The sequence below is a fragment of the Exophiala dermatitidis genome (genome assembly GCF_000230625.1).
Source record: "Exophiala dermatitidis NIH/UT8656 unplaced genomic scaffold supercont1.2, whole genome shotgun sequence".
In the NCBI taxonomy this organism is placed as follows: Eukaryota; Fungi; Ascomycota; class Eurotiomycetes; order Chaetothyriales; family Herpotrichiellaceae; genus Exophiala; species Exophiala dermatitidis.
This window is the reverse complement of record NW_008751647.1, coordinates 1-21,563: the sequence shown is the minus strand read 5'-3', so window position 1 is coordinate 21,563 and position 21,563 is coordinate 1. Positions and strand designations below refer to the sequence as shown.

Genomic DNA, 21,563 nt, shown 5'->3' with positions numbered 1-21,563 from the left:
CAGGAGGACAGGAGGACAGGAGGACAGGAGGACAGGAGGACAGGAGGACAGGAGGACAGGAGGACAGGAGGACGGAGACCTGTAAAATGAAGTTAGCAACACGATAAAACAGACGGAGGTCGAAACACACCACCAAAAGCACGAGTGTGCTTCCGAACATTCAGTGTTCGAGTCATCCGTTTTCGTGGGGTGGCGCCTAAGATGTTGAATGGACGTGGACGCTCACGGGCCGCGGCCGCAAGCAATGTTTTATGATTTCATCGTCAGTACCTCTCATAAGAGAGCGGATTGTGGTAGCAAACTTTTATGGGAACTGGAGTTTCGGCCAGGCAACATCGCACTACCAGTCCAACTCAGGAAACTGTAACTGTTGTCATCAATCGTTTATATGGTCCACAAGATTATTTGTGCCTCGGCTGTCGCGTCGCGATATGACGCGTCGCGTCTCCCATATGACACCATTGACATTCTGCAGTCAGCCATACCACAATATCCGGACTTCAATGAAACAAAGATCCACGAACAACCACCACGATGCCTCTTACACTCGATCTCTATGCGATCGGAACATCTCCAGTTGGAATGGTGGAATTGGAAAACAGCAGAGCATAAGTGACGAGCAATACGTGCCGGTAAATCAAGAGAAGGGGAATTCTGTCGAAAACTGTCGAGCATGGACGACTGGTTTGGGCCGGGAGAGTGTCCTGCTGTACACCATTTATAGGGGAGGCGGCTGGTTTCCTCCTGGCGGTCGACCATTGCCGTGTGAACAGACGGCGTCCTCAGGGTCTGGCTTCAATGTTTCAAGAGAACGCGGTTGAGCTCAAAATCTGCGTGGATATTACCTGGTATGATCAGGTGCTTACAGCTGCCGTATAGCTTCTGGCGAGAGTATTACCACCAGCTACCTCATGAACATTGATTTGACGTCCGTCTGAAACCTTCCTCAATAGTGGATAGCAGCATAGAAGGACAGGAGGACGTTGGTTGGGCGCCCGTCTGAAACCTTCCTCAGGGGAAGAAAGCAATCGGGCGCCGGACAGTCGCATGCCTGCTCGGCTACTCCTATACTGTGTTAATCTCTCCCCATGAACTTGAACCTCACCTTATTTCAAACGTGAAGAGGCCGTCAGACTGTAACGGATCCAACAACCCGCAGGGGATCAGCGGGATCGTCTGGGTGTTCTTTTCGTTTTTTCATGACCCAACGAACCTGGTGACCGCCAAGGTCAACCGTTCGTGGTTGGGCATCCGGGTTGTATCTGCGACCATTCTTCGGAATGGTCCCATTGACCTTTGATCCGTACCCCGTGCCAACGCCTGGAGCATACCTCGCCCAGACACAAAGTCGGTCAGTTCCCGCGCAGTAATCGCAATCCTCGCGAATCATTGCAGGGCCGCCAGGGCCCGCTTTAACCTTCCTTAGACGCGCAAACAAGCAGCGTGGAGGGTCGGAAAAGGTCAGTCCCGAAAGATCATCAATACAATATTTGTCAATGTTTTGGATCGCCATGGCCAAGTCTTGACCATTCTTGAACAATTGCGCCATAGAGCTAAGAATCGAGGCTTCTTCCTCGGGCGTCGCATCCCAGGCGACGTAAAACATCGAACGCAGCTGCCGGGCCTTGGCTCTCGGTTTCAGTTGCTGGCTGTTCGGGGGTTGGACTCTCAGATGAATCCCGAGCGTTGTTGCTCGGTGGGGAGGGGCTATCAGATATGCGGATTATGGAACGGCGTCGTTCCACCGCATTACCCGAGAACCTCGAGCGTTTGTTCGACAAACGGGAGTTCCCCAACTCGGGAGAGAGTGATTCTTGCACACGCCGCCGTTTGGCACGAGATGAGTCGCGTGGCTCCTCTACAGAACTGTCCCCGACGGGGGAGTTATGAGTGGGTTCTCGCTGTGTGGGAGACCCGGTTTGGGAGTTTCTTCGCCGCCGCCGCGAGGCCTCGGCTGACCAGGATGACGGGCCCGGTCGGGATGCTAACGCATCGTTCAATCTGACTTGAAACAACTCCTCGAGCTTCTTGACTTGTTCTGCGTGCTCTGCAGAAAGATGCTGCCTCTGTTCTTCCATCTTGGCTTTGTGCAAGGTTTGGAACTTGTCCTGCAACGACTGTTTAAGATGAATGAGTTTGTCTTCAGACTCCTTCTGCATCGCCTCTCGCTGAAATTTGAGTCTGCCTTCCAACTCCTTCTGCGACGACTGTAGTTGGGAATTGAGTCTATCTTGCCAGTCGGTCTGCAGCGCCTGCTGTTTGGCTTCCGACTCATTCTGTAACGACTGTTTCTCAGAATTGAGTTTGCCTTCCCATTCATTCTGCAAAGACTGTTCCCGAGAACGCAGTTTGCCATCCAACTCTTTCTCAAGCTTTGTCTTCTGGGCTTGAAGTTTGATGTCATGTATCTTTGTAATCGAGGACAGGGCGACCTGCATGCTTTGGAGAAGCTGTTTCAAGCCCTCGGCTCGACCATTTTCATGGCTCTCTTCAGCTTCACGCGCGGAACGCTTTTCCCACTGTGATGTGAGTGCAGCAACGGCCTTCTTGTGGTCGTCTTCTTTGACTGTGAGGGCCTGGAGGTGGTTTTGAGCCATAATGGCTTTCACCTGTTTCCGTGAGTCTCTCATTTCTGTCAGCTTGGCTTCAAGTTCGATCTTGACTTCTTCATGGATATCATGCTGTTCGGCCAGCGCTACTGCGTGGTCCCTTAACATTTGTTGTTCAGAGTCACGGCTTTCCTGGAGCCTTGCCCCAAGCGCGGCAATATTCCGGTTGTGCTCGTGTTCCAATTCTCGCCTCAGCTGCTCCCTTGCGGCTTCGTTGGCAATCTTCTGTTGGTGGAGACGGAAGTTCACAGTACGCTGTGTCCTTCCCACCCCAGCATCCTTTTCCACTCGCAAGAGTTCTTGAAGATCCTCGACCCGCTCTCTCAACGTGGTCTTGTGCTCTTCATGCTCTTGTCTTTGCTGCTCGTACTCTTGTCTCTGCTGTTGGGTCAGCCTCTCGTGCTGTTCTTTCTGCTGCTTGGTCACTTGTTCGTTGGACGTCAGCTGGTTTTGGAGCGTGGCAATCGAGTGTTGTAAGCCTTTCAACTCTCCGCGCACAGCCGCCACCGTTTGGCTCTGCTCCGAGTAACGCTCAGTCAATGCCTGGTAGTCGCGTTTTTGGTTGGCCAGTTCCTGCTGGAACTTGATGACCTCTGACGCTGCCTTATCCTTCAAGCTCTGAAGTTCCGAAGCCAGATGGCTCCGGGTGGCGGTCGACTGGGCAATTTCATCTTTGGCATTTGCCAGTTGGCCTTCCACAATCGTCAACCCGGCAGCGGATTGCTCTGCAGCTTTTTGGGCATTGTCTTCGGACTTTGCCAGCTGTTCAATCTCGGACTTCATGCGTCCGAGTTCTTCTGTGAGCTCGTGGTGTTTGGTTTGCGCTTCAGATAAACGAATCTTCAGCTCATCCAACAATCTCAATGCCGCCGACATGTTTGACTTTGCGTTAGTGAGTTCACTGATATACAGCTCCCTCGGTCCCAAGGCAAGGACGTAGTCATGCTGTGGGGAGTCTGTGAAAGCTTGTATCTCCGAGATGAAAGCCTGTAGTGTTTCGATTGACTTTTCTAAGCCATTCACTGTCTCTGTATCGGTGATAGGTGTTGCGTTCTCCGGATCTGCCATACTAGTAATGAAGGAATGTCCTTGCATATAGTTAGTAGGTTGTGGCAAGGAGAGCACTACGGTGGGTGATCGTGAAAAGGGAAGGGGGCGCAGGCGAGGATTTCGGCAAGTTTTAAAATGCGCGCAGGCAGCGCAGGCAGCGCAGTCTGGGAATTTTCTACCTACCAGATACCTACCTAGGTACCTACCTACCTGTATGTCCTACCTACGGCCATCCATCACGCTATGAGCCTATGGCACCCTTCACAAACAGATCCAGCTTGGTCTTGACAGTTAGTCCACAGCCACACCAGCTGGCTCCGAATCAGTATCACTTGGCATGTGTTCATCATAATGAAATTCTTTGGGAACGCTGCTGGTGATGGTAGTTAAGTCAATGCTGGTGTCCCATGGACGATGGAAGGGGGCGTAGTCCAGTGCGTCGAAATTGATTCCCGACTTGTCAACGGCAACCTCCATGTCATGCAGATCCCATCCCACGCGATAGAACACGGGTAGCATTGGAAGACTTTGCGCACGAAACACATGGGCAGGCAAGTAATCCCAGCAGGGATGATAAGTCAAGGGAGCATCGAATTATGGTTGAACTGCGAGTTCTTTTTGAGTTGCAATTTCACGAAGGAGTGGAAATTCCGTTTCCAAGTGTCGGCGAGCTGCACAAACACTAAACTCACAGTTTTGCATGTAGATGTGGTAGAGATCATCTAGTCGTTTACCAACCATGTCCGCCTGAAACCAAGCCACGGCGTCAAACAGCTCGCCCGGGCGGTCACTCAGGTGTTGTGAAAATGCCTCAGAAAGTCTTGTCTTGAAAGAAACGAGTGCTGTCAACACCGAGCAACACACATGAACATACACGTCCTCAAGGTAACTGCAGTATGCCATATATCTCCGCAATGCGTGAGCGAAAAGGCGCTCGACCTTGTCACAATTGAGAAACGTCTCTGTGACGGCGGGTAGAAGGATATCTCGAAGCTTCACGAAGGCGAAGCGCAGTTGTAACCGGAGAGCCGGCCGATGGAGCCTTGCGGTGTAGATAGTGTCCAACTGGTCCACCAATCGTTTCGCTAGCAATATTGCAGGTTTCGTAGGGTCATCTTGACTCAAGTCATCTGCATCGGCTCGAAGATCATTGCAAAGGGTGATCAGCTCCGGCGGCTTGAGGTCCCCAACCGGTAAGAAAGGATTGCGAGGCATTTGCGGTCTGGTTTCGAGCGTAGTACACAAGGATGGCGCAGCGCCGGCCATGGCCTGAGCATCGCATCTTTTTCCATCATCGCAATCGCAGTCTGGCGACATCGTTGGCGTCAGTTGGTGGCTGTATTGCTGGTAAGCAAAGGCAACCTGGATCTGGCAGGGAGAGAAGGAGAAGTGCAGTCCACAGTAACTGCAGGGGCAATAATGAGAAACTCGAAGTGGTACCTAGATACTGTACTTCTCCGTAGTAAGCCCTATTAACTTGAACGCGTAACTTGAATGCGTTTCGCGTTGCACAACTTGAAAAGTCGAGGTCAACAATATTGCTGCCGATCAAACACTCTCTGCAATACTAATTGCCGGTGTCTGTTCATTGCGCAGAATACATTTTCACCAAATCCATCATCACCATGTTCACGTCTCAGTTGGGTCCTGCTTATTCATGCTGGGGAAGATGCGGAAAGCCGGGTTCGGGATGCCGGACACATCGGCACATCTCCACGCCGTCCAACGGCTGGCCAGCCATCATCACCCCACAATGCGGAGGATCTTCCATTACTTCGTTCAAGTTCAAGTTGATGGGCACTCGTTTTCTCCCCGGGCAGCCGTTCACGGCAGAGCCTGGCCGTACGCCTGGGCAGCCGGGAGACATCATCCAATGGCTCGACAGTGTCGACTTTTCTTTGGTCGTTTCTGCAATCTTGAAATGGGTCTATCGTCGTGTTGTCAACATCTGTGACTTTCGTGAAGCCTTCAGTCGATAGAGCGTTTAACGAAAGGCCTATTGTCCTTCGAAACCATGGCTACGACCAAGCATCCTATCGGCCCTTTCAGGAAGAGTGTTCATCCACAAGAGGTAAATGCCGACCAGAATCACTCGGCGGGCAAATTCACTTACAATCGTTACCAGGTCCAGCCTCCCTTCAATCCTGCCCCTGACCTCAAACACGAGACTTTTGAGCTAGATGGAGGGAAAGTGATTTTCGAGAAGGACGTGGCCATCACGATGAGAGACGGGGTCAAGCTCTATGCCGACATCTACCGACCTGCGACTAGCGTGGCAGAGAAAACCCCGCCGTTGGTCTTCTGGTCACCATTTGGTAAACACGGCGCCGTCCCTAGAGCACTGTTCAAGAATATGGGCGTCGATTTTGAGAAATTGAGCCCGTACACGTTCTTTGAGCTGCCCGACCCGTTCCTCTGGTGCAGTCAATACCATTACTCGTTCGTACGTGTGGATCCTCGTGGGACTTGGTGGTCAGAGGGCACAGAAGCGACCTTCTTCTCGCCTCAAGAGGGCCGTGATGGATATGATGTCGTTGAATGGGCGGCGCAGCAGCCATGGTATGTCTCAATTACCCACGTGCACCCAGCGCCAAGCTGATTGTTGACGGTGCAGGTCTACCGGCAATGTCGGCTGGGGCGCTGTCTCCTACTATGCAATGTCTGCGTACCAAACGGCCGTCCTGAAACCGCCACATCTCAAGGCCCTTCTTTTGTGGGAGGCGATGTCTGACATATACCGCGAGGTCAATAACGTCGGCGGCATACCTTCTGTACCATTTCAGCACATGTGGATGAATTTGACCGGACAGGGTCTCGGCATGAGTGAGGACCACGCCGCTGTCTCACTTGAACATCCCCTCTTCGACGAGTTCTGGCAATCCAAAGTTGTACATTGGACACAGATCAACATTCCGGCGCTGTCAGTTACGGGGTGGTCGTCCTCGCCCACTCATCTACGCGGCACGATTGAGGCATGGAAGGCCCTGTCCACAAAGGACAAGTGGCTGTTGGTTCACGTAAGTCTGCAGGATACGTGGGGTGGCCATGGTTGCTGACAACTCTTAGGCTGGTAGAGAGTGGAGTGAGTACTACAAGGATTCGGGCATCGAGAAGCAGAGGGAGTTCTGGGACCACTTTTTGAAAGGAAAGGAAACTTCAATTCGCACTTGGCCGACGGTTCAACTTGATGCCCGCACTTCTGCTGATGTGTCGGTGCGAAGAGACTGGAAGAAATTCCCGCCGCCGGCAAAATTGTCCAATTTTTACCTGGCAAGCGACGGAAAGCTGTCGACAGAGCCTGGCAATGGTCAGGCAGAATATACCACTTTCAGGGCACATGATGCAAATTCGACACTCACATTCGAATATACCTTCGACAAGGAGACCGAAATCACGGGTCACGCGTCCTTGACCCTGCATGTCCAGTGCTTGGAATTCCCGGATGTCGACCTCTTTGTCGCGCTCCAGAAGCTCGGCGCCGACGGCGAAGAAGTCAAATTCTGGAGCTCAAGCCAATTTGTCGAGGCACCAGCGGTGCTGGGCTGGCTCCGTCTTTCACACAGAGAACTGGATCGACAGCGCAGCACACCGGAGCGACCTTATCATACTCACCAAAAACGGCAATGGGTGCGTCCTTGTGACATTGTGGAGGCCCAGATCGAACTTTGGCCCAGCAGCACTGTATGGCAAGCGGGGGAGACGATACGTATCGCCATCAATGGCCGTGGGTTCCTGAATCCGGAGAATAAGACCCAAGTTCGAACACCGGTACACGGTTGGGGCGACGTTCGGGTGTGGTTCGGTGGCAAATATGCAAGCCAACTTCTGGCGCCTGTCGTAGAAAATTAGACGAGCAAAGCACGTATCAACTTTGAGAATAGCACTCTTTTGGTTTTGATTAATTGTAGAGGTGCAGTGGTACCAGTACCATCTATCGGATACCATCGTGTGAAGATGCCACAGGCAGACCCAGCCGTACCTAGGTAAGGCTCCTAAGGGTCCTCAGCCCCAGGTTCACCCCGCGTCTCAAGCGAACGGGGTTTCTCCGCGAGCCTGCCCACCATTTCTGTGTCACCAGCGGTAGCGTTCCGCCCCCAGTTTCATGAAGTCGTTTGGCCTTTCACCTCCGACTGTTTTTCGCTTACTAGTATCGGGAGCTGACTTTCCATTGCATGAATGCTGCTCCTTCGTCGACAGTTGCGAGTCTCGCTTCACGCGGATCGCGAACAATGACATCCAACAACACGGACAACATCTTCATGTGCCTCCTTTGTTCCGAGGGGTTTCGAAACGTGTATTGCTACACTTTTGCTGTCTTGCGCATAATGCTGACGGGGTTCGGCTGACATAAACTCTAGGACAGCTTTGGAAAATCATGTTCGCAAACACCCTCGGGAGACTCAGACTCCGCCCTCCAAGCGGCAACGTATTGGCTCTGCTCGATCTGGACCACGCGCTTCTCAAGCTTGCCATGCGTGCGCAGCGGCTAAGACCAAGTGTGATAATGGTGTTCGCTGCAAACGCTGCATACGAAGGGACATCCCGTGCATACGCCACCATCCCATCTCAGAATGTGATGCTCTGCCCAACACTGCAGACGCTGCCGTCACGACAAACAACTCATCAAGCACGCCTCCTGTCGCCACGGCCGCCAACAACTTCAGTGACGCACCTCAGCCTCAGCCTGAGCCCCAGGCTCACCCTTCTACGCCGCTGGAGATGGCACGCTCGGTTGGCTCTACCGAAGTCGATGCTGCCGCACAGGTATACCAAGGTATCAATTTTCGCCCATGGACTCTTTTGACAGACTCTAAATTTACTGTCCAGATCATGTCTTGCTCGAAACACCGTCGTTTTACGGCCTTCCTTCCATCGATCCGACTCAGGGCGGAATCGATCCAGAAAGATCCACAGTCGACTTGGATTTTTATAATATCTTCGACTTTGATGGCAATCATGACCTTGTCCTGAGTGCACGAGACCAGGAGTTCTTATCGTCGCTCCCGCTCCCATTCCGAGAAGCGCCCCGAGAAGCATCCCTGGGTGCCGGTACATCTCCCGCCAAAACGGTGATAAGTTCAATGGACCAATCGAGTTCGCAAGAGGTCTATGAAGCCTTCAAGCAGTCAATAGGACGCTGGGACCCCGCCAAAACCAATTCCAGGGCCGTAGAACAGCCTTCTCTCTACATGGATCGGATCACCACTTCGAAGATGGATTGCCTTGGGAGCTATGATCCGAATATCATCTCACAAAGCCTGACCCCCAGGATACGAGAGCAGATCTTGAAGCTTCTGATAAAGTCATGCGACCAAGACAACGTGATCGACATGATCTCATCTTTCCCAGCCGTTGAAGTTCTCGATCGGCTATTGAAGTCGTACTTGACGAGACAGGTCACAACCACAGATATCTGGATCCATGTTCCCACGTTCAAGGTGGATGAAGTACGTTTGGAACTACTAGTCGCATGTGTGGCCGCCGCCGCTTGTCTGTCTTCAAGCCGGCCCGTCCAAAAGTTTGGTCTGGCAATGCAGGAGTTCCTGGTCTACCATCTTTGGTTGGTAGTAAGTGCATGACCCAATTACCCGAAGCACCAACAACAATGAGCTGACAGGCGCAGTCTGAAAATTCAGGTGTATTAACACGAGACCTACAGTCGCTACAAGCTTTGTCTTTGCAGCTTGAGATGGGTCTTTGGTCTGGCGTCCGACGAAAAATGGAAATATCCGAAAGCTTCAGCGGCATCGTTACCAATGTGCGCACGTTTTCCCCGCTTGTTCGTCGTATGCTAACTTCTTGCTCATAGGCCTTACGAGCTGGTGGTCATTTCAGATGTGCAAATTACTCGCCCATCACGGTTACAGTCGAGGATGAAGGTGAGATACTGGAAACGAAGTGGAAACAGTGGATCCAGCAGGAATCTTTCAAAAGGTGCGTTCTAGGCAAGTACACCACTTTCATCTGCTGATCCGATCTAACTCAGGCTTGTCTATCACATGAACCTCTACTGCACACGATTGTCACTGGTGACATCTGCGACCTCGACCATGTCCTATGCAGAATTGTCGGTTCCAGTGCCTTTTGCACATGAACTGTGGGTAGCAAAGTCGGCCACCGAATGGAAACAGCTCTATCTGCAGCTGGCAAGAGGCAGTCCGCCTGAGCCAATATCTTTCACGAACTTACTCCCCGATCCGATGACTCTTGGGTCACTGGGCCCGCTATACGATGGCTACTATACCAAGTTCTGTTTACTGCATGCTGTTTCCTCGATGATCGGAAGACACAAGCAGGATCGAAGTATTTTTGCGCCCATTGACAAAAGCGCCACGCGAGTGAGCTCTTTTGCGGATGATGTTCAACATCAGAGAATCGTGCACATCCTTAAGCACATTAAACTGTGCTACGAGGATCTGGAGCTTCGACACACGATTGAGCTGGATCTGCTGTTCCATCTATGCTCGATGCATCTGTACGCGCCTTTTGAGCAGATGGAACTTGCTGCGGGCAAGGAGGGCCCCATCGAAGCACAACGAGCCGATCCAGCACTGCAGCGATGGATCTCCACTGGGGATTCTAGACACGCTGCCTGGCATGCGGGCCAAATACTACGACTTTCTCGGATGTGGACATTCGACCAGTTGAAGCACTACGCGGTTGTGGCCGCCTACCACGCCGGGCTCTGCCTGTGGGTGTATGGCGTATTGTCCGAGCAGGGAAAGTCTGGATACTTGCAGAATCCTACAACCAGCGCAGAGCACTCGGGTTATGTGATGCTGGATCAAGAAGAAAGTATCCAGACTCAGCGATGGATTAGCCATGCCCGTGGGGATCCAGCTATCTCAGGTCGTGCAGGATCTAGAGATGGAGACCAGGACACAAGCATTGTCTCTATTCATTCATCACAGTTGTTGCTCAGCACCCTGCTACAGGAGGTCATGTCCAGGTTCGCCTGGAGGAATAGTCTGTTTGTTGAGAATATTCATCAACTCCTTCAGGCTCTGCAGAAAATCTCACATCGGGCCGACAAAAGCTGAGGTCATGAATAAAATCAGTCTCTACAAAGTGAGTTTCGACAATTTCGAGCGTGTACTCCAGAGCAGTTTGTTTCAGGCCAAAGTGATCGAAGCCATTGTGACAATGATTTGGGCAATTTAGATGCCACATCGCCGCCCTCGACGACTGTTTGCACAGTTACTAGTACTCATTTCCTTGATCTACCACTTCCATTGTCCATTTTTTACAGCCCTGTCGACATTGCTGCCTACTCACCGACCTCACGATCCTCAGCCCAGTGGGCAAGGCGTTTGATGAAGCCCCATTTCCACGACGCGCTCCTCCAGTGACTGCCAAAGTAGTAGAATGGAATAAAACCGAGCAGGATGGCACCTTCGATACCACCCATGGCGCCAAAAGCACCGAGATATCCGTCCTTCGCGACCCAAGGGTTGGTGTAGAATCCCAAGAGGAAACCAAAGCAGGCTGGGCATTGTCGTCAGTGGTGGATGTCTCGGGAGGGAGAAGATGGGGAGCCATACCTTTGAACGTTGACTGTGTGACGATGACCTCACCTGACACAGGGCGGTACGAGTCCAGGATGTACACCAAAGACACGTTCATCGATTGCACAACGGTAAACCCGACTAGGGACAGCCCGTAAGTACAGACAAAAGATAGATTGGTACTGGTAACTTACTCAATCCGATTCCCACGACCGGACACATCCAGTGTAGTTTCAAACCAAAACCAGCGCCATACAGAATTCCGCCCAATGGACCGGTGATGACGCCGACGAAGAGGGCCGGCAGACGCATCTCGGGGATTCGGACGCCCCCGTTCCTCTGTGTGAGCTTGTCCGCAACCCAGTCGGAGAAATGGCCTGCAAAGACAATGGCGATAAGCGAGCCGATAGCCATCGAGATGAATGTCAGACCCGCTTGGAGGACGGTGAAGCCGTAGATGTTTTGGAACGCAGTGGAGAAGTTGGACGACAAGACGATTATCATACCAACGGTGACGGAATTGATCAAGGTGGCCCAGAGGACGCCGGGCAATGCGAGCAAGACGACCGGTCGGAACATGATCAGCCAAATACTCTCCCCAGTATAGACCTTGGGGATGAGAGCAAACCGCTTGAAGTAAGGGGTGCGGCTGGTCCGGCCGCAGGCGCTCGGCGACGGAGGAGGAACTCGTGATACGTGTTCGAACGACTTGTCGGATTTCTCCAAGACTGTGATCGGGATGGGAACCGGGTCGACGACGGTGGCAATGCTGCGGTTGTACGCGGTCTCTGGGACGGTGAAGATCATGAGCAGCAGGCATATAGCGGATAGGCCGGTCAGGATCCAAAAGACGACCTGCCAGGAGGTCCAGTTGATCACAATTCCCAAGATGACGACAGCGAGACTGCTACCGAGCGCGAGGGCGCAATTGTAGATTCTGATGGTGACATTGTGAGCTTTTTTGGGAGCTGGCTCAAACAAGGGAGAAAAGAAGCTTACGCCATGACTCTACCTCGCTGATGGAGGAAGAAGACATCCGTCAGGGTCAAAGGGGCCACGAGCTCAGGAGCCCCAGCAGCGATACCAGTCAACAGCCTGGCTGCGAGCATGCTGCCGTACGACTTGGCACATGCGGCCCAGATGTTGCAAACGGTGAGAAGGGTAAAGCAGATGATATAGACCGGTCGACGGCCGTATTTGATGGCCACGGGAGTCCAAATGAATTGTCCGATGCCGATGGTCAAAGCCGCTCCGGTGAAGAAGTAGGCCACCTTGCTGATGTAGTTGACGAAGTTGGGATCGCTAGGAGGAGCGAAGAAGGAGGTCGCCATGGCCACGGCACCCACGGACGGACCCGCGCCGCAGGCGTTGCACACGGCTATGCTCAAGCAAGAGAAGGCGAAGATGTAGTACTTTTCTCGCAGCGGCCCGTAAGAGAAAAAGATGTCAGTTGAGGCACTTGTGTGTATGTAGAATGGGAAGATTCTTCGCTCACCAGTTCAACGGGTCATCGGGGTCGTCGGATGGCTTTGGAACGAGAAGTAGCTCGTTGGTCGTTACATGGCGCAGGCGGACTGTGCCCAGGGTTTCGACCTGAGGCATGTCTTCATCGTTTGCTTCGACGCCGTTGGGTTCCTCAGACTTCCGCATCGTCGTAGACATAATGGTGTCAGTAGTCTTTGCAAGAATGGAGAGTTTATGAGCTCCAGCAAGGCCACTTGTTGCAGGTCGATGGGGAGATTGAAAACCCTGGAGCGTAAGGTAGGTTGCCCCAGGGGCCGCGCAGCTTTATGTCTGTGGGCCCCCTGTCATATGCTTAGGAGATCCATGTCCCCAGATCCAGAGTCTGGGGATGATTTTGACCTCTTTGGTGTACACCTTGATCTTACTGGTTGCTAGCGTTGCGAGGCTTTCGTATAAGCGAAGCATTGAAACTTTCCCAGCAAGCAGAAGTCTGGCGGATCCGGGCCCTTCGGCAAGCCGAAACCATTTCTACCCGAAGACTGAGGGTAAGTAGACTGCTGGTCGGCTTCCCGACACTTGCGGCCTCTCTTTCCGCACCTTCGGATAATACCCACAATTGTTACCACTTTTTGGCTTAGATGCGGCAGCGACGGAATTGTTGACTTGAGTTCGAAAGATAGACCTTCGAGATGGTTCACTCAGGAAGTCCAAAAGTTGCTTGTTTTGACCAAGCCGCGTTGAGAAGCTGTGATCTTTGCTGACCTCTGGTAATCGCAGCTGATTAGACTACGACAAGGCCATCCAATAACCATGTCTCCGACATACGACGCCTCCAAACCGGTCTTCTGGTTCATCACCGTGGGCAAGCTGGAAGATTGGTCTTTGGAGAAGTTCTACTACGAGTACAATGATGTTCACGCAAAGATGACGGCCGGGGTGGCTGAGCACGTCGAAGCTCTGCGAGATTATACCCAGCTGATGGTCGACTACGACTCAAAGACGGGTAAACCTGTACGAGATGTCGACGACAATGAAGGTTGGCACGGCTTGACCATCCATATCTGGTCCAATCTACAAGATCTACACGAATCATTTGCGGATCCAGGCTACAAGGCCTCGGCAGGCGAGCACGTCTTTTGCAGACAGGATCAGAACGGTTGTTTTGCGGAGCTTTTGGCTGAGGAGGTGTCTCCGGAATATACGCCAGACTCTTCGACCAAGATACGGACCATAATATTCCACCGCAAAGGTCGCAAAGATGATGTTCGAACCTGGCTCTCTCAGCGGCTACAACAAGGGAAGCAGTGGGTCCAAAGCCGGCCGGATGTACTCAGATACCGCCAGTACATTGACTGCACGCCACAGACCATCGACCATTTTTTCGCTGGCACTCAATTTGCTGGAGGGGTTTGGCAACAGTTTTGCGCGGTGGAAGACTTTGTGTTTACAGGGCTAGAAGAAGCTTCGTCGTTTCTCAACGAGGACAGAGAGTGGGTCAATGGAGACGACGCACAAAAGCCGTTGATAATCACAGGCCGAGCTCTGAAGGTGTTTGGAACAGATTAAAAGGCTGGGCTATATACAATCTAGTAGCAATCAATCCACATACAGGCCGCCTGTGACAAAGATATTGGTCCCATTGATCCAACGCGATCTTTCTTCGCACAAAAAAACCACTGCGTGGGCTATTTCCTCTGGGTCTCCCATGCGTGGTCCACACGGTGTTCCATCGATGGTAGGCTGCAGGAGCTCATACTCCTTGGAGCCTCTCTCAGGAAATGCGGGAGTTCGTGTTGCCCCCGGACTCACGGCGTTGACCGTGCATCCGTACTTGGGCGGAAGCTCTTTGGCCCAGCATCTTGTAAAACTTTCCACCATACCCTTGGTTCCAGCATAGATGGTTTGATGTGGTGGAGGTGCTCGAGCGGATATGCTGACAATGTTGACAATTCTTCCACCTCCGCCCGCTTCTTTCTTGGGAAGATAGGGTAAGACCTCCTTGGTTAACAAGAATGTTCCCCTGCCATTCAAGTTGACGAGTTTATCCCAATGTGCCAAGGTGTGTTCTTCAAGAGGCAGGTTCACTGCCGCTCCGGCGTTGTTGACCAGAATGTTGACTCTGCCAAATTTTGCCACAGTCTGCTTAACCAGTTCACCCGGTCCAGTAGTCGTGGAAAGATCAGCCTCGACGGCTATGCATGGCGTCGGTAGTGATTCGACGATGGCTTTGGCGGACGACTCCAGCTGAGGAAATGGATAATTCACGACGACTTGAGCACCCCTGGCCGCGAGCTCTCGCGCAATAGCTTCGCCAATGCCCGAACAACTTCCCGACACGATAGCAACTTTGTCTTGAAGACTAGCTGCTGCTTGATTCCCTGCCGTTGCTTGGAACTGCATCGTTTCCATAATTCTACGATATCGAGAGATAGTCCCAAGAATGCGGACAATAGGGATTGCGGCAAGGCTGATATAACCGAGGGTGCGTGCCGAGGCGAAAGGTCAGGGAAGCCTCGTGAACTGCTTTGTGCGAGAATGATGAAAGCATACCAGAGTCGCTTGTCTCAGTTGCCCTCTCCCAGCAAGTGATAGTTACAATGGATTGGCCTACGGAGTGTGGCTAGTACTTTTCAAGCTGCACTACAAGAAATGTCCCACTCTAGCCCGGGAAGCCGTGTCTGGCATCGGCTACTGGGATACCATTCTCGGGCTTCTCAATAACACGCCCACTCGAATTGTACACCACCGGGTGAAGTGCTCAATGAGCCCATGTTGATATTACGCTATTGACTTGTTACATCTCGAGGAGTCTCAGACCTCAAGAGCGGATAACTCGATCTGATGCACGTATTCTCAATCCACCGCAACAATGAGGGCTTTATGGTACGATGTCTTCAAGCAAGGCAAGACTTTGGCCGACGCGCCTCCAGATGTGCTCGCACAAGAAAGCAACATGGCCTGGAGTACCAATGTGTCAGGCAAAAACACTCGTTTCTTCAATATTATCACCGAGAAAGACGACGTAATTGCAGGCGCAGTGGTGCACTTTACCGACATCAAATCCTACGATGATTTGCTCGAGTTGACTGGCTCTATTCCGTGGATGGAAGCCGACTTTGCAGTTGGAAGACCATTTCTCTATCAGAATTTCGTCTCGGTCGAAAAGCTCTTCCATCAAAATGGGAAATATCTTGGTGTCGAGCCCATAAAACGGATTCAACCCTTCACCACAAGTCCCACCGTCACCTGGTATGTAATCCTTACTGCGAAGACGTCAGAAGGCTTTGACGAGGGGCATGGGGTTGAAAACGCCCTTCAGGCTTTTCGAATGCTGAAAGGTACGTTCTCACCTGCTAGTCGCAGAAACTCATGTACTAAAACCACAGCCAGGTGGTATTGCGGAAGAGGTTTTTGACCTGCTGCCGCCGGATGATGGATTGGTAAGTTGAATCGGCACCACATTGACTAAGGACAGATCCAGTGTTCACACCATTTCAGATACTGCGTATCAAAGCCAATGACCGGGCTGAAGTGGAAGAGTATCTCCACAATTTCCTGTCTGTCAGACACGGCGCTGTAGACGTCCTTGTGCTGAAGACCAAGTCTACATGTGTTTGGGATTTCGCGTTCTTCTGAAAGCCAACAGAAGTAGCGCGGAGAAAGGATTTCATGGTCACTGCTCAAAAGTATTTGGTGTTGGAACCATAGTCTTCATCTGAACTAGCATAATGTTCCGCCGCCAGCTACTGGCACATAAAGGCCATTTAACCATCCTGCACCCTCCTCACACAGTGTGGCCACTGTCCACGCGATCTCTTCAGGCCTGGCCAGTCGAGTTGCCACCGGAGTTGCTTCCATTCGCTTTTTGATAATTGTTTGGAACTCTGCGGGTGCCGCGAGCAATCCCTCGGTACCGACAGGCCCAGGAGCAACAGCATTGACAGTGCAGCCGTATTTGCGTGGAAGGTCTCGCGCCCAGCAACGCGTGAAGCTCTCGATCATCCCCTTGGAGCCGGCGTATATAGTCATGTCAGGGTCCGGATCGCGGGAAGTGGTGCTGCAAATATTGATGATCCTTGAATTGCTGGGGCTGAGATGTTTCAGCGTCGCTCGTGTCAATAGCAGCGTACCACGGCCATTGAGGTTGATGACTTTGTCCCAGATCTGCTCAAATTTTTCATCATCCAGGCTGTCCATGACGGAGTGGGCGTTGATGCCGGCGTTATTGATCAGGATATCAACATGTCCGAACTCACGCGCTGCTGCCGAGGCCAGAGTTTTGGGACCTTGCAATGTAGAGAGATCTGCTTCGACAATGATGGATTTCTGGTTTCCTGGAAGACTCTTCAAGACCTCTTCTGCACTTTTCTTTTCAGACGGATATGGATAGTTGATGACTACACTTGCACCTCGCCTGGATAGTTCTCTTGCAGTCGCGGCTCCAATGCCGGAAGAGGAGCCGCTTACGATCGCGACTTTACCAGCCAGCGTCTGAGCAGCTGGACGTTGTGGTTCTGATGCCATTGTCGAGCTTACTTTTTCAGTGGTGGTGCAATAATCCAAGGTGAAGGTTTTCCTTCTTCGCTAATCTAAGTCTCTGTTGACACGAGGCTCGCAAATCTTGGCCTATGATGGAGGCTTGGAACGGGCCGTCGATTACACCAGACGCTCGTTGTTCCAGATGCTCAACGTGCACAGCCCTTTACCGAACCTTGATTATCCGACATTACCTCTTGCAGCCGCACGGCATCCCGGACCCCGCTTAATTCGCCCCAACTCCCAGTACTCCAGATGACCCTGCCCGCGAAAATCAAGTTGTAGTTTGCGCAATGATTCCGCGTTTGCACCGCGCTTGAGCAAGTCTGCTTTTAGGGCGACCTGAATGACCAGAGTATATCGTCCTTCAACAAGGCAACATTTCAGCAATACCTATACATCCGAAAAGATCCTGTTCTGCCAAGGGCTGTCTCCAATCGCAGAGTTCCACTAATTCACCACGCCTCAGGAAAGTTGCCGCTGCTGCTAAACCGGTGTGCTGCTGGAATTTGAAAGCACGATGTCACACCAGGACGGATCCATCACTATAGGACGATATCTATGGACAAGGCTGCGCCAATTGGGTATCGACTCCGTGCATGGTGTACCGGGAGACTACAACTTGAATTTGCTTGACTCGATATCTTCCGAGGGGCTTAGATGGGTTGGAAGCTGTAACGAATTAAACGCAGGTCAGCCAACAAGTGTATTCGAATCGAGAACAACTTGGTGACAGAATCACAGGATACGCCACTGACGGGTATGCAAGGGTCAAGGGCATTGGTGCTATGGTGACCACCGGCGGAGTGGGAGAGCTTTCGGCAATCAATGCCCACGCAGGCGCGTATTCGGAGCAGACGGCCGTGATACATATCGTCGGCAGTCCTGCTCTTTCAATCAGAGGTAATAAGCAGTTCCAAATGCACCATACGTTGGGAGACAATGACTATGACGTGTTTAAGAATATCTTCAAACCCGTCTCTGCGGAGCAAGTCACGCTCATGGATGCCTCACGCGCTCCAGGAGAGATTGATCATATTCTACAAACTTGCTGGGTGTCAAGTCGACCTGTTTACATCGACATTCCGGCAGATATGGCAAACAAGGTTGTCGACGGTTCCAGATTGTTGTCACCTCTATCCCTAAGCTTTCCTTCGAGCGACACTCAGCAACAGGACGAAGCGCTAGCTGCTCTTCTCAGCAAATTGATTGCCGCGCAAAACCCATGCATTCTCGTGGACATGGGCGCAGCCCGCCAGAGGGTAAGCCATGTGCCAACTCTGATTATCGTATATTCAATTGACATCGGGGATAGATCGATCGTGCTGTGCATGAACTGGTTTCGAACTCACGTCTGCCAACCTTTGTCACACCACTTGCCCAGGGTTTCATCAACGAGAGCCTGCCAAGCTTTGGAGGCCTGTATGCTGGGAGCGGCTCACATCCAGGGGTCCAAGAGTATGTGGAGCGATCTGATTTTGTGCTTCACATTGGGCCACTGGACACGGATGTCACGACGTATCTCGGCTCGGCAAGTATCAGGCGGACAGCCGTCGTAAAGCTCTTCACCGACGAGGTCCAAATCGATGACAAGGTCTACTCATCGGTGTACCTACATTCTTTTGTCCCGACCTTGCTCAAGAGAGCCGACTTTTCGAGGACTTCGATCAAGCCTTTTGTCGCTCCGACAGTAAATGGGACGATTGCGACGAAAGACAATGACCCTATCACGCACGCATGGCTATGGCCCTATATCGGCAGTTGGCTACGACCTGGCGACATCGTATCAACAGATACCGGCACAGCCAGCTTTGGCATATTCGACACCAAACTGCCACCTGACAGCATGTTGATCAATATCTCTCTGTGGGCCAGTATTGGCTACTCTCTGCCGAGTGCTCAGGGTGCCGCTCTCGCAGCTCAAGATGCAAAGACCAGGAGACGCACCATCTTGTTCCAAGGAGACGGTAGCTTCCAGCTGACATGTCAGGAGATAAGTACCATGATCAAGCACCGCCTGCAGGTTTTCATGTAAGTCAGCTGGTGACATCTGACTCTAAGCGTCATGAGACTAACAAAAACATATAGCTTCATCATTTGCAACAACGGGTACACCATCGAGAGAGCAGTACACGAAACCACAGAGAACTACAATGATATACTGAACTGGAATTACAAGGAGCTCCTGAGGGTGTTTGATAGAGAGTCGAAACACTCTCGTGCCTTTGAGGTTCATACCCAAGGAGAGTTCAAGGATTTGCTTGCAGACGAGAAGTTTTCACCTTACGGAGGTGTGCAGGTAAGTGTCGAGCCATCACTGTGTTGTAGGACATCCTCTGACGTCGGTGTAGCTGGTAGAGGTGTATATGCCTGAGCTTGACATCCCGCAACCTTTGAAGAAGCTGGCAGAAGTCATCACGGCCCGTCAGAGAGCTGCAGCAGGTCGATAGATAGCTTGCAGACCAACACTTGACTCCGACACGGATGACATTTGAGAAAATTTGAATTGATATTTACATACAGGCATTCATAGAACTAATCTAGTGATGCATTGGGCTGGGGCTGGGTTGTTTACGCATACCAGCATTTCTCTGTTTACTTGGTCAGAACAGCCTCGTTGCCAGCATCTCTCTCACGTTCGAACTGTGTATCCACCGGGTGCTGTCACTTTGGATTTCTGCGAAACGCCTTCGGGTTGAAGGGCGGCTATACATGGCCAGGATAATGGGTAAATTCTACAGGCTGACAATGCTGCCAGTGTAACACCTATCTGATGCGAAAAGCAATGCTGCTTTACAATCTCTGGTTATTGCGGAGACAGTTGTTGAGGAACTAGTTCCACCAAGTAGCCGTTCTGTACGGTATGTCAACATTTTGCTTGTGGCAACACGAAAGGATAGAACCCTAGACTCACCGGATCTTCCACAAAAGCTACCTGGTTGATAATGTTGAGAAATCCGGCTGATAATTCATCCGTCGCAACTCCCTGCTCTCTCTCCCACGTCGTGGTGGGAATCCCCTCGACAGGACCTTGCCCGTAGTCCTTCACAATTCTGACCCCAGCACTCCTGAGACGCTGCACAGTTTCCGGTACGCTTGGGACCGTAAATCCCAAATGATTGAAGCCCAGGTGCGGGGGGTTAGTTCCATTGGAAATATAACCTTTTGGCTGATTCTCCGATCCATGATAGTGACACAACTCTAGCAGGCCCAAAGTCTGCGTCAACACTGAGTGCTTTGCAACATCTCGGGCAAAGGCGGATAGATCGGCGCGATGTTCGGGGGTCTGGGGGTACCCGAGATAATACACGGTGAACGGACCGGTATTGATGGCGAAGACCGTCCTCATGCCCATCAGATCGACGTAGAATTTCATCGTGGCTTCGGGATCCTGGATGCGGATCATCATGTGGTTGAAGCGGTATCCAAGTGTGGGAGCAGAATCCAGCAAAGGGGGCTCTTTGCGCGCGCCGCCAGGAGTATGAACGCCCACAGGGAGCCCATAGGCTTGAGCATGTTGCGAAGAGTTTGCGCTAGACATTTTCTAGTAATCGTCCACACAATGATTCCTGGTGTTCTTCGACACGTTTGAGGCTTGCACGTAGGTTTTGTTCGTGCTGTGGCAAAGGGGCCGGGACGTTTTCCGGGGTAGACCAACCCAGCTTTCGGGAAGCCGCCGAATGGGTCCTCCACATCTGATAGGCTAGCACGGAGGCAGTGTTACCTACCTAATTAACTGGCCAGTAAACTAGAGGAGTCTCTGGTGTAGTAATCATTATGCAGAATACTTGGTACTGATCTCAATTCCTTGTTCACAAGAGCTCACTGCATATTGTTGCTGCAGAACTTTCAGATAGTCAGGGACAGTGTTTTCATGAAAATCGCTTTGGCCGGATTCTGAGATTTTTTCATTCAGACTTGGATGCATGTCCTCCGGTCCACAAGGCGTATATCCTTACTCATGGGTGCACTACATACTCAATCTGATTTGATCCCGAGCAAACCCAAGGCCTTCCGACAATTCTCTATACTTTCTACTTCCAGTTGCTCGTACAATGCAGTCGAGTCAAGCACCTTGGTGGGAAGAGCTTGCTCGAGGAGTTGTCTGTTCCCTTGAGCCTCCTTCCTCTTGGTATTGGAGAATCCCTTGAGGTTGGATGTGAAGATGCCGGCTGCTGAAATTGGTAAGAAGTCTTCATAAGTGATCGCTTCGTATTTGATGAGGCCACGGTCCAGCAGTTCGGAGAGCCTAAACACTTTACCTCCTGCCTGCAACGTGTCGTTCGGATTCGCCACAGGAACGTTTTAGGGTTTAGGGTTTAGGGTTTAGGGTTTAGGGTTTAGGGTTTAGGGTTTAGGGTTTAGGGTTTAGGGTTTAGGGTTTAGGGTTTAGGGTTTA

General features: G+C 51.7%; 12 protein-coding genes across 12 annotated transcripts; 5 read left to right on the top strand and 7 right to left on the bottom strand.

Moving 5' to 3' along the window:
• Positions 1-1,129: 1,129 nt before the first annotated feature.
• On the bottom strand, positions 1,130-3,677 carry HMPREF1120_01522 (uncharacterized protein; the record flags this gene model as incomplete). The annotated part of the gene is made up of 2 exons (XM_009155541.1): positions 1,130-1,707; positions 1,784-3,677. 2 exons carry the CDS (start codon positions 3,675-3,677, stop codon positions 1,130-1,132), a joined length of 2,472 nt encoding a protein of 823 aa, XP_009153789.1.
• Positions 3,678-4,253: 576 nt separating this feature from the next.
• On the bottom strand, positions 4,254-4,976 carry HMPREF1120_01521 (uncharacterized protein; the record flags this gene model as incomplete). The annotated part of the gene is made up of 1 exon (XM_009155540.1): positions 4,254-4,976. The coding sequence occupies one exon, from the start codon at positions 4,974-4,976 to the stop codon at positions 4,254-4,256; it is 723 nt and encodes a 240-aa protein (XP_009153788.1).
• A 183-nt stretch (positions 4,977-5,159) lies between these two features.
• On the top strand, positions 5,160-7,543 carry HMPREF1120_01520 (uncharacterized protein). Its single transcript, XM_009155539.1, has 4 exons — positions 5,160-5,730; positions 5,785-6,218; positions 6,274-6,676; positions 6,726-7,543. Exons 1-4 carry the CDS (start codon positions 5,674-5,676, stop codon positions 7,506-7,508), a joined length of 1,677 nt encoding a protein of 558 aa, XP_009153787.1. The 5' UTR covers positions 5,160-5,673; the 3' UTR covers positions 7,509-7,543.
• A 197-nt stretch (positions 7,544-7,740) lies between these two features.
• On the top strand, positions 7,741-12,147 carry HMPREF1120_01519 (uncharacterized protein). Its single transcript, XM_009155538.1, has 7 exons — positions 7,741-7,953; positions 8,018-8,433; positions 8,487-9,226; positions 9,283-9,417; positions 9,469-9,593; positions 9,646-11,318; positions 11,391-12,147. Exons 1-6 carry the CDS (start codon positions 7,832-7,834, stop codon positions 10,697-10,699), a joined length of 2,592 nt encoding a protein of 863 aa, XP_009153786.1. The 5' UTR covers positions 7,741-7,831; the 3' UTR covers positions 10,700-11,318; positions 11,391-12,147.
• On the bottom strand, positions 10,927-12,814 carry HMPREF1120_01518 (serine/threonine kinase 16; the record flags this gene model as incomplete). The annotated part of the gene is made up of 5 exons (XM_009155537.1): positions 10,927-11,144; positions 11,201-11,305; positions 11,359-12,101; positions 12,164-12,622; positions 12,660-12,814. 5 exons carry the CDS (start codon positions 12,812-12,814, stop codon positions 10,927-10,929), a joined length of 1,680 nt encoding a protein of 559 aa, XP_009153785.1.
• A 425-nt stretch (positions 12,815-13,239) lies between these two features.
• Positions 13,240-14,264, top strand: HMPREF1120_01517 (uncharacterized protein). The gene has a single exon (XM_009155536.1). The coding sequence runs from the start codon at positions 13,439-13,441 to the stop codon at positions 14,192-14,194; it is 756 nt and encodes a 251-aa protein (XP_009153784.1). The 5' UTR covers positions 13,240-13,438; the 3' UTR covers positions 14,195-14,264.
• Positions 14,225-15,028, bottom strand: HMPREF1120_01516 (3-oxoacyl-[acyl-carrier protein] reductase; the record flags this gene model as incomplete). The annotated part of the gene is made up of 1 exon (XM_009155535.1): positions 14,225-15,028. The coding sequence occupies one exon, from the start codon at positions 15,026-15,028 to the stop codon at positions 14,225-14,227; it is 804 nt and encodes a 267-aa protein (XP_009153783.1).
• Positions 15,029-15,364: 336 nt separating this feature from the next.
• HMPREF1120_01515 (uncharacterized protein) lies at positions 15,365-16,407 on the top strand. The gene is made up of 3 exons (XM_009155534.1): positions 15,365-15,966; positions 16,019-16,068; positions 16,127-16,407. Exons 1-3 carry the CDS (start codon positions 15,498-15,500, stop codon positions 16,262-16,264), a joined length of 657 nt encoding a protein of 218 aa, XP_009153782.1. The 5' UTR covers positions 15,365-15,497; the 3' UTR covers positions 16,265-16,407.
• Positions 16,349-17,152, bottom strand: HMPREF1120_01514 (3-oxoacyl-[acyl-carrier protein] reductase; the record flags this gene model as incomplete). Its single annotated transcript, XM_009155533.1, has 1 exon — positions 16,349-17,152. One exon carries the CDS (start codon positions 17,150-17,152, stop codon positions 16,349-16,351), a length of 804 nt encoding a protein of 267 aa, XP_009153781.1.
• Positions 17,153-17,281: 129 nt separating this feature from the next.
• HMPREF1120_01513 (pyruvate decarboxylase) lies at positions 17,282-19,881 on the top strand. The gene is made up of 5 exons (XM_009155532.1): positions 17,282-17,856; positions 17,909-18,426; positions 18,480-19,195; positions 19,253-19,463; positions 19,516-19,881. Exons 1-5 carry the CDS (start codon positions 17,685-17,687, stop codon positions 19,612-19,614), a joined length of 1,716 nt encoding a protein of 571 aa, XP_009153780.1. The 5' UTR covers positions 17,282-17,684; the 3' UTR covers positions 19,615-19,881.
• Positions 19,882-19,970: 89 nt separating this feature from the next.
• Positions 19,971-20,705, bottom strand: HMPREF1120_01512 (lactoylglutathione lyase; the record flags this gene model as incomplete). Its single annotated transcript, XM_009155531.1, has 2 exons — positions 19,971-20,018; positions 20,079-20,705. 2 exons carry the CDS (start codon positions 20,703-20,705, stop codon positions 19,971-19,973), a joined length of 675 nt encoding a protein of 224 aa, XP_009153779.1.
• A 437-nt stretch (positions 20,706-21,142) lies between these two features.
• HMPREF1120_01511 (uncharacterized protein) lies at positions 21,143-21,433 on the bottom strand (the record flags this gene model as incomplete). Its single annotated transcript, XM_009155530.1, has 1 exon — positions 21,143-21,433. A coding segment is annotated over one exon (291 nt), but the record flags the coding sequence as incomplete, so codon positions are not given.
• Positions 21,434-21,563: the final 130 nt, after the last annotated feature.

Bases quoted from the DNA above. Each gene is read 5' to 3' on its own strand.
- HMPREF1120_01517 (XM_009155536.1), top strand. From the start codon at position 13,439: ATGTCTCCGACATACGACGCCTCCAAACCGGTCTTCTGGTTCATCACC.
- HMPREF1120_01519 (XM_009155538.1), top strand. From the start codon at position 7,832: ATGAATGCTGCTCCTTCGTCGACAGTTGCGAGTCTCGCTTCACGCGGA. The intron at 7,954-8,017 runs GTATTGCTACAC...CATAAACTCTAG, and splicing joins TCCGAGGGGTTTCGAAACGT to GACAGCTTTGGAAAATCATG. The intron at 9,594-9,645 runs GTGCGTTCTAGG...GATCTAACTCAG, and splicing joins CAGCAGGAATCTTTCAAAAG to GCTTGTCTATCACATGAACC.
- HMPREF1120_01515 (XM_009155534.1), top strand. From the start codon at position 15,498: ATGAGGGCTTTATGGTACGATGTCTTCAAGCAAGGCAAGACTTTGGCC. The intron at 15,967-16,018 runs GTACGTTCTCAC...AACCACAGCCAG, and splicing joins GGCTTTTCGAATGCTGAAAG to GTGGTATTGCGGAAGAGGTT. The intron at 16,069-16,126 runs GTAAGTTGAATC...ACACCATTTCAG, and splicing joins TGCCGCCGGATGATGGATTG to ATACTGCGTATCAAAGCCAA.
- HMPREF1120_01520 (XM_009155539.1), top strand. From the start codon at position 5,674: ATGGCTACGACCAAGCATCCTATCGGCCCTTTCAGGAAGAGTGTTCAT. The intron at 6,219-6,273 runs GTATGTCTCAAT...TTGACGGTGCAG, and splicing joins TGGGCGGCGCAGCAGCCATG to GTCTACCGGCAATGTCGGCT. The intron at 6,677-6,725 runs GTAAGTCTGCAG...GACAACTCTTAG, and splicing joins ACAAGTGGCTGTTGGTTCAC to GCTGGTAGAGAGTGGAGTGA.
- HMPREF1120_01513 (XM_009155532.1), top strand. From the start codon at position 17,685: ATGTCACACCAGGACGGATCCATCACTATAGGACGATATCTATGGACA. The intron at 17,857-17,908 runs GTCAGCCAACAA...ACAGAATCACAG, and splicing joins CTGTAACGAATTAAACGCAG to GATACGCCACTGACGGGTAT. The intron at 19,196-19,252 runs GTAAGTCAGCTG...AAAAACATATAG, and splicing joins CACCGCCTGCAGGTTTTCAT to CTTCATCATTTGCAACAACG.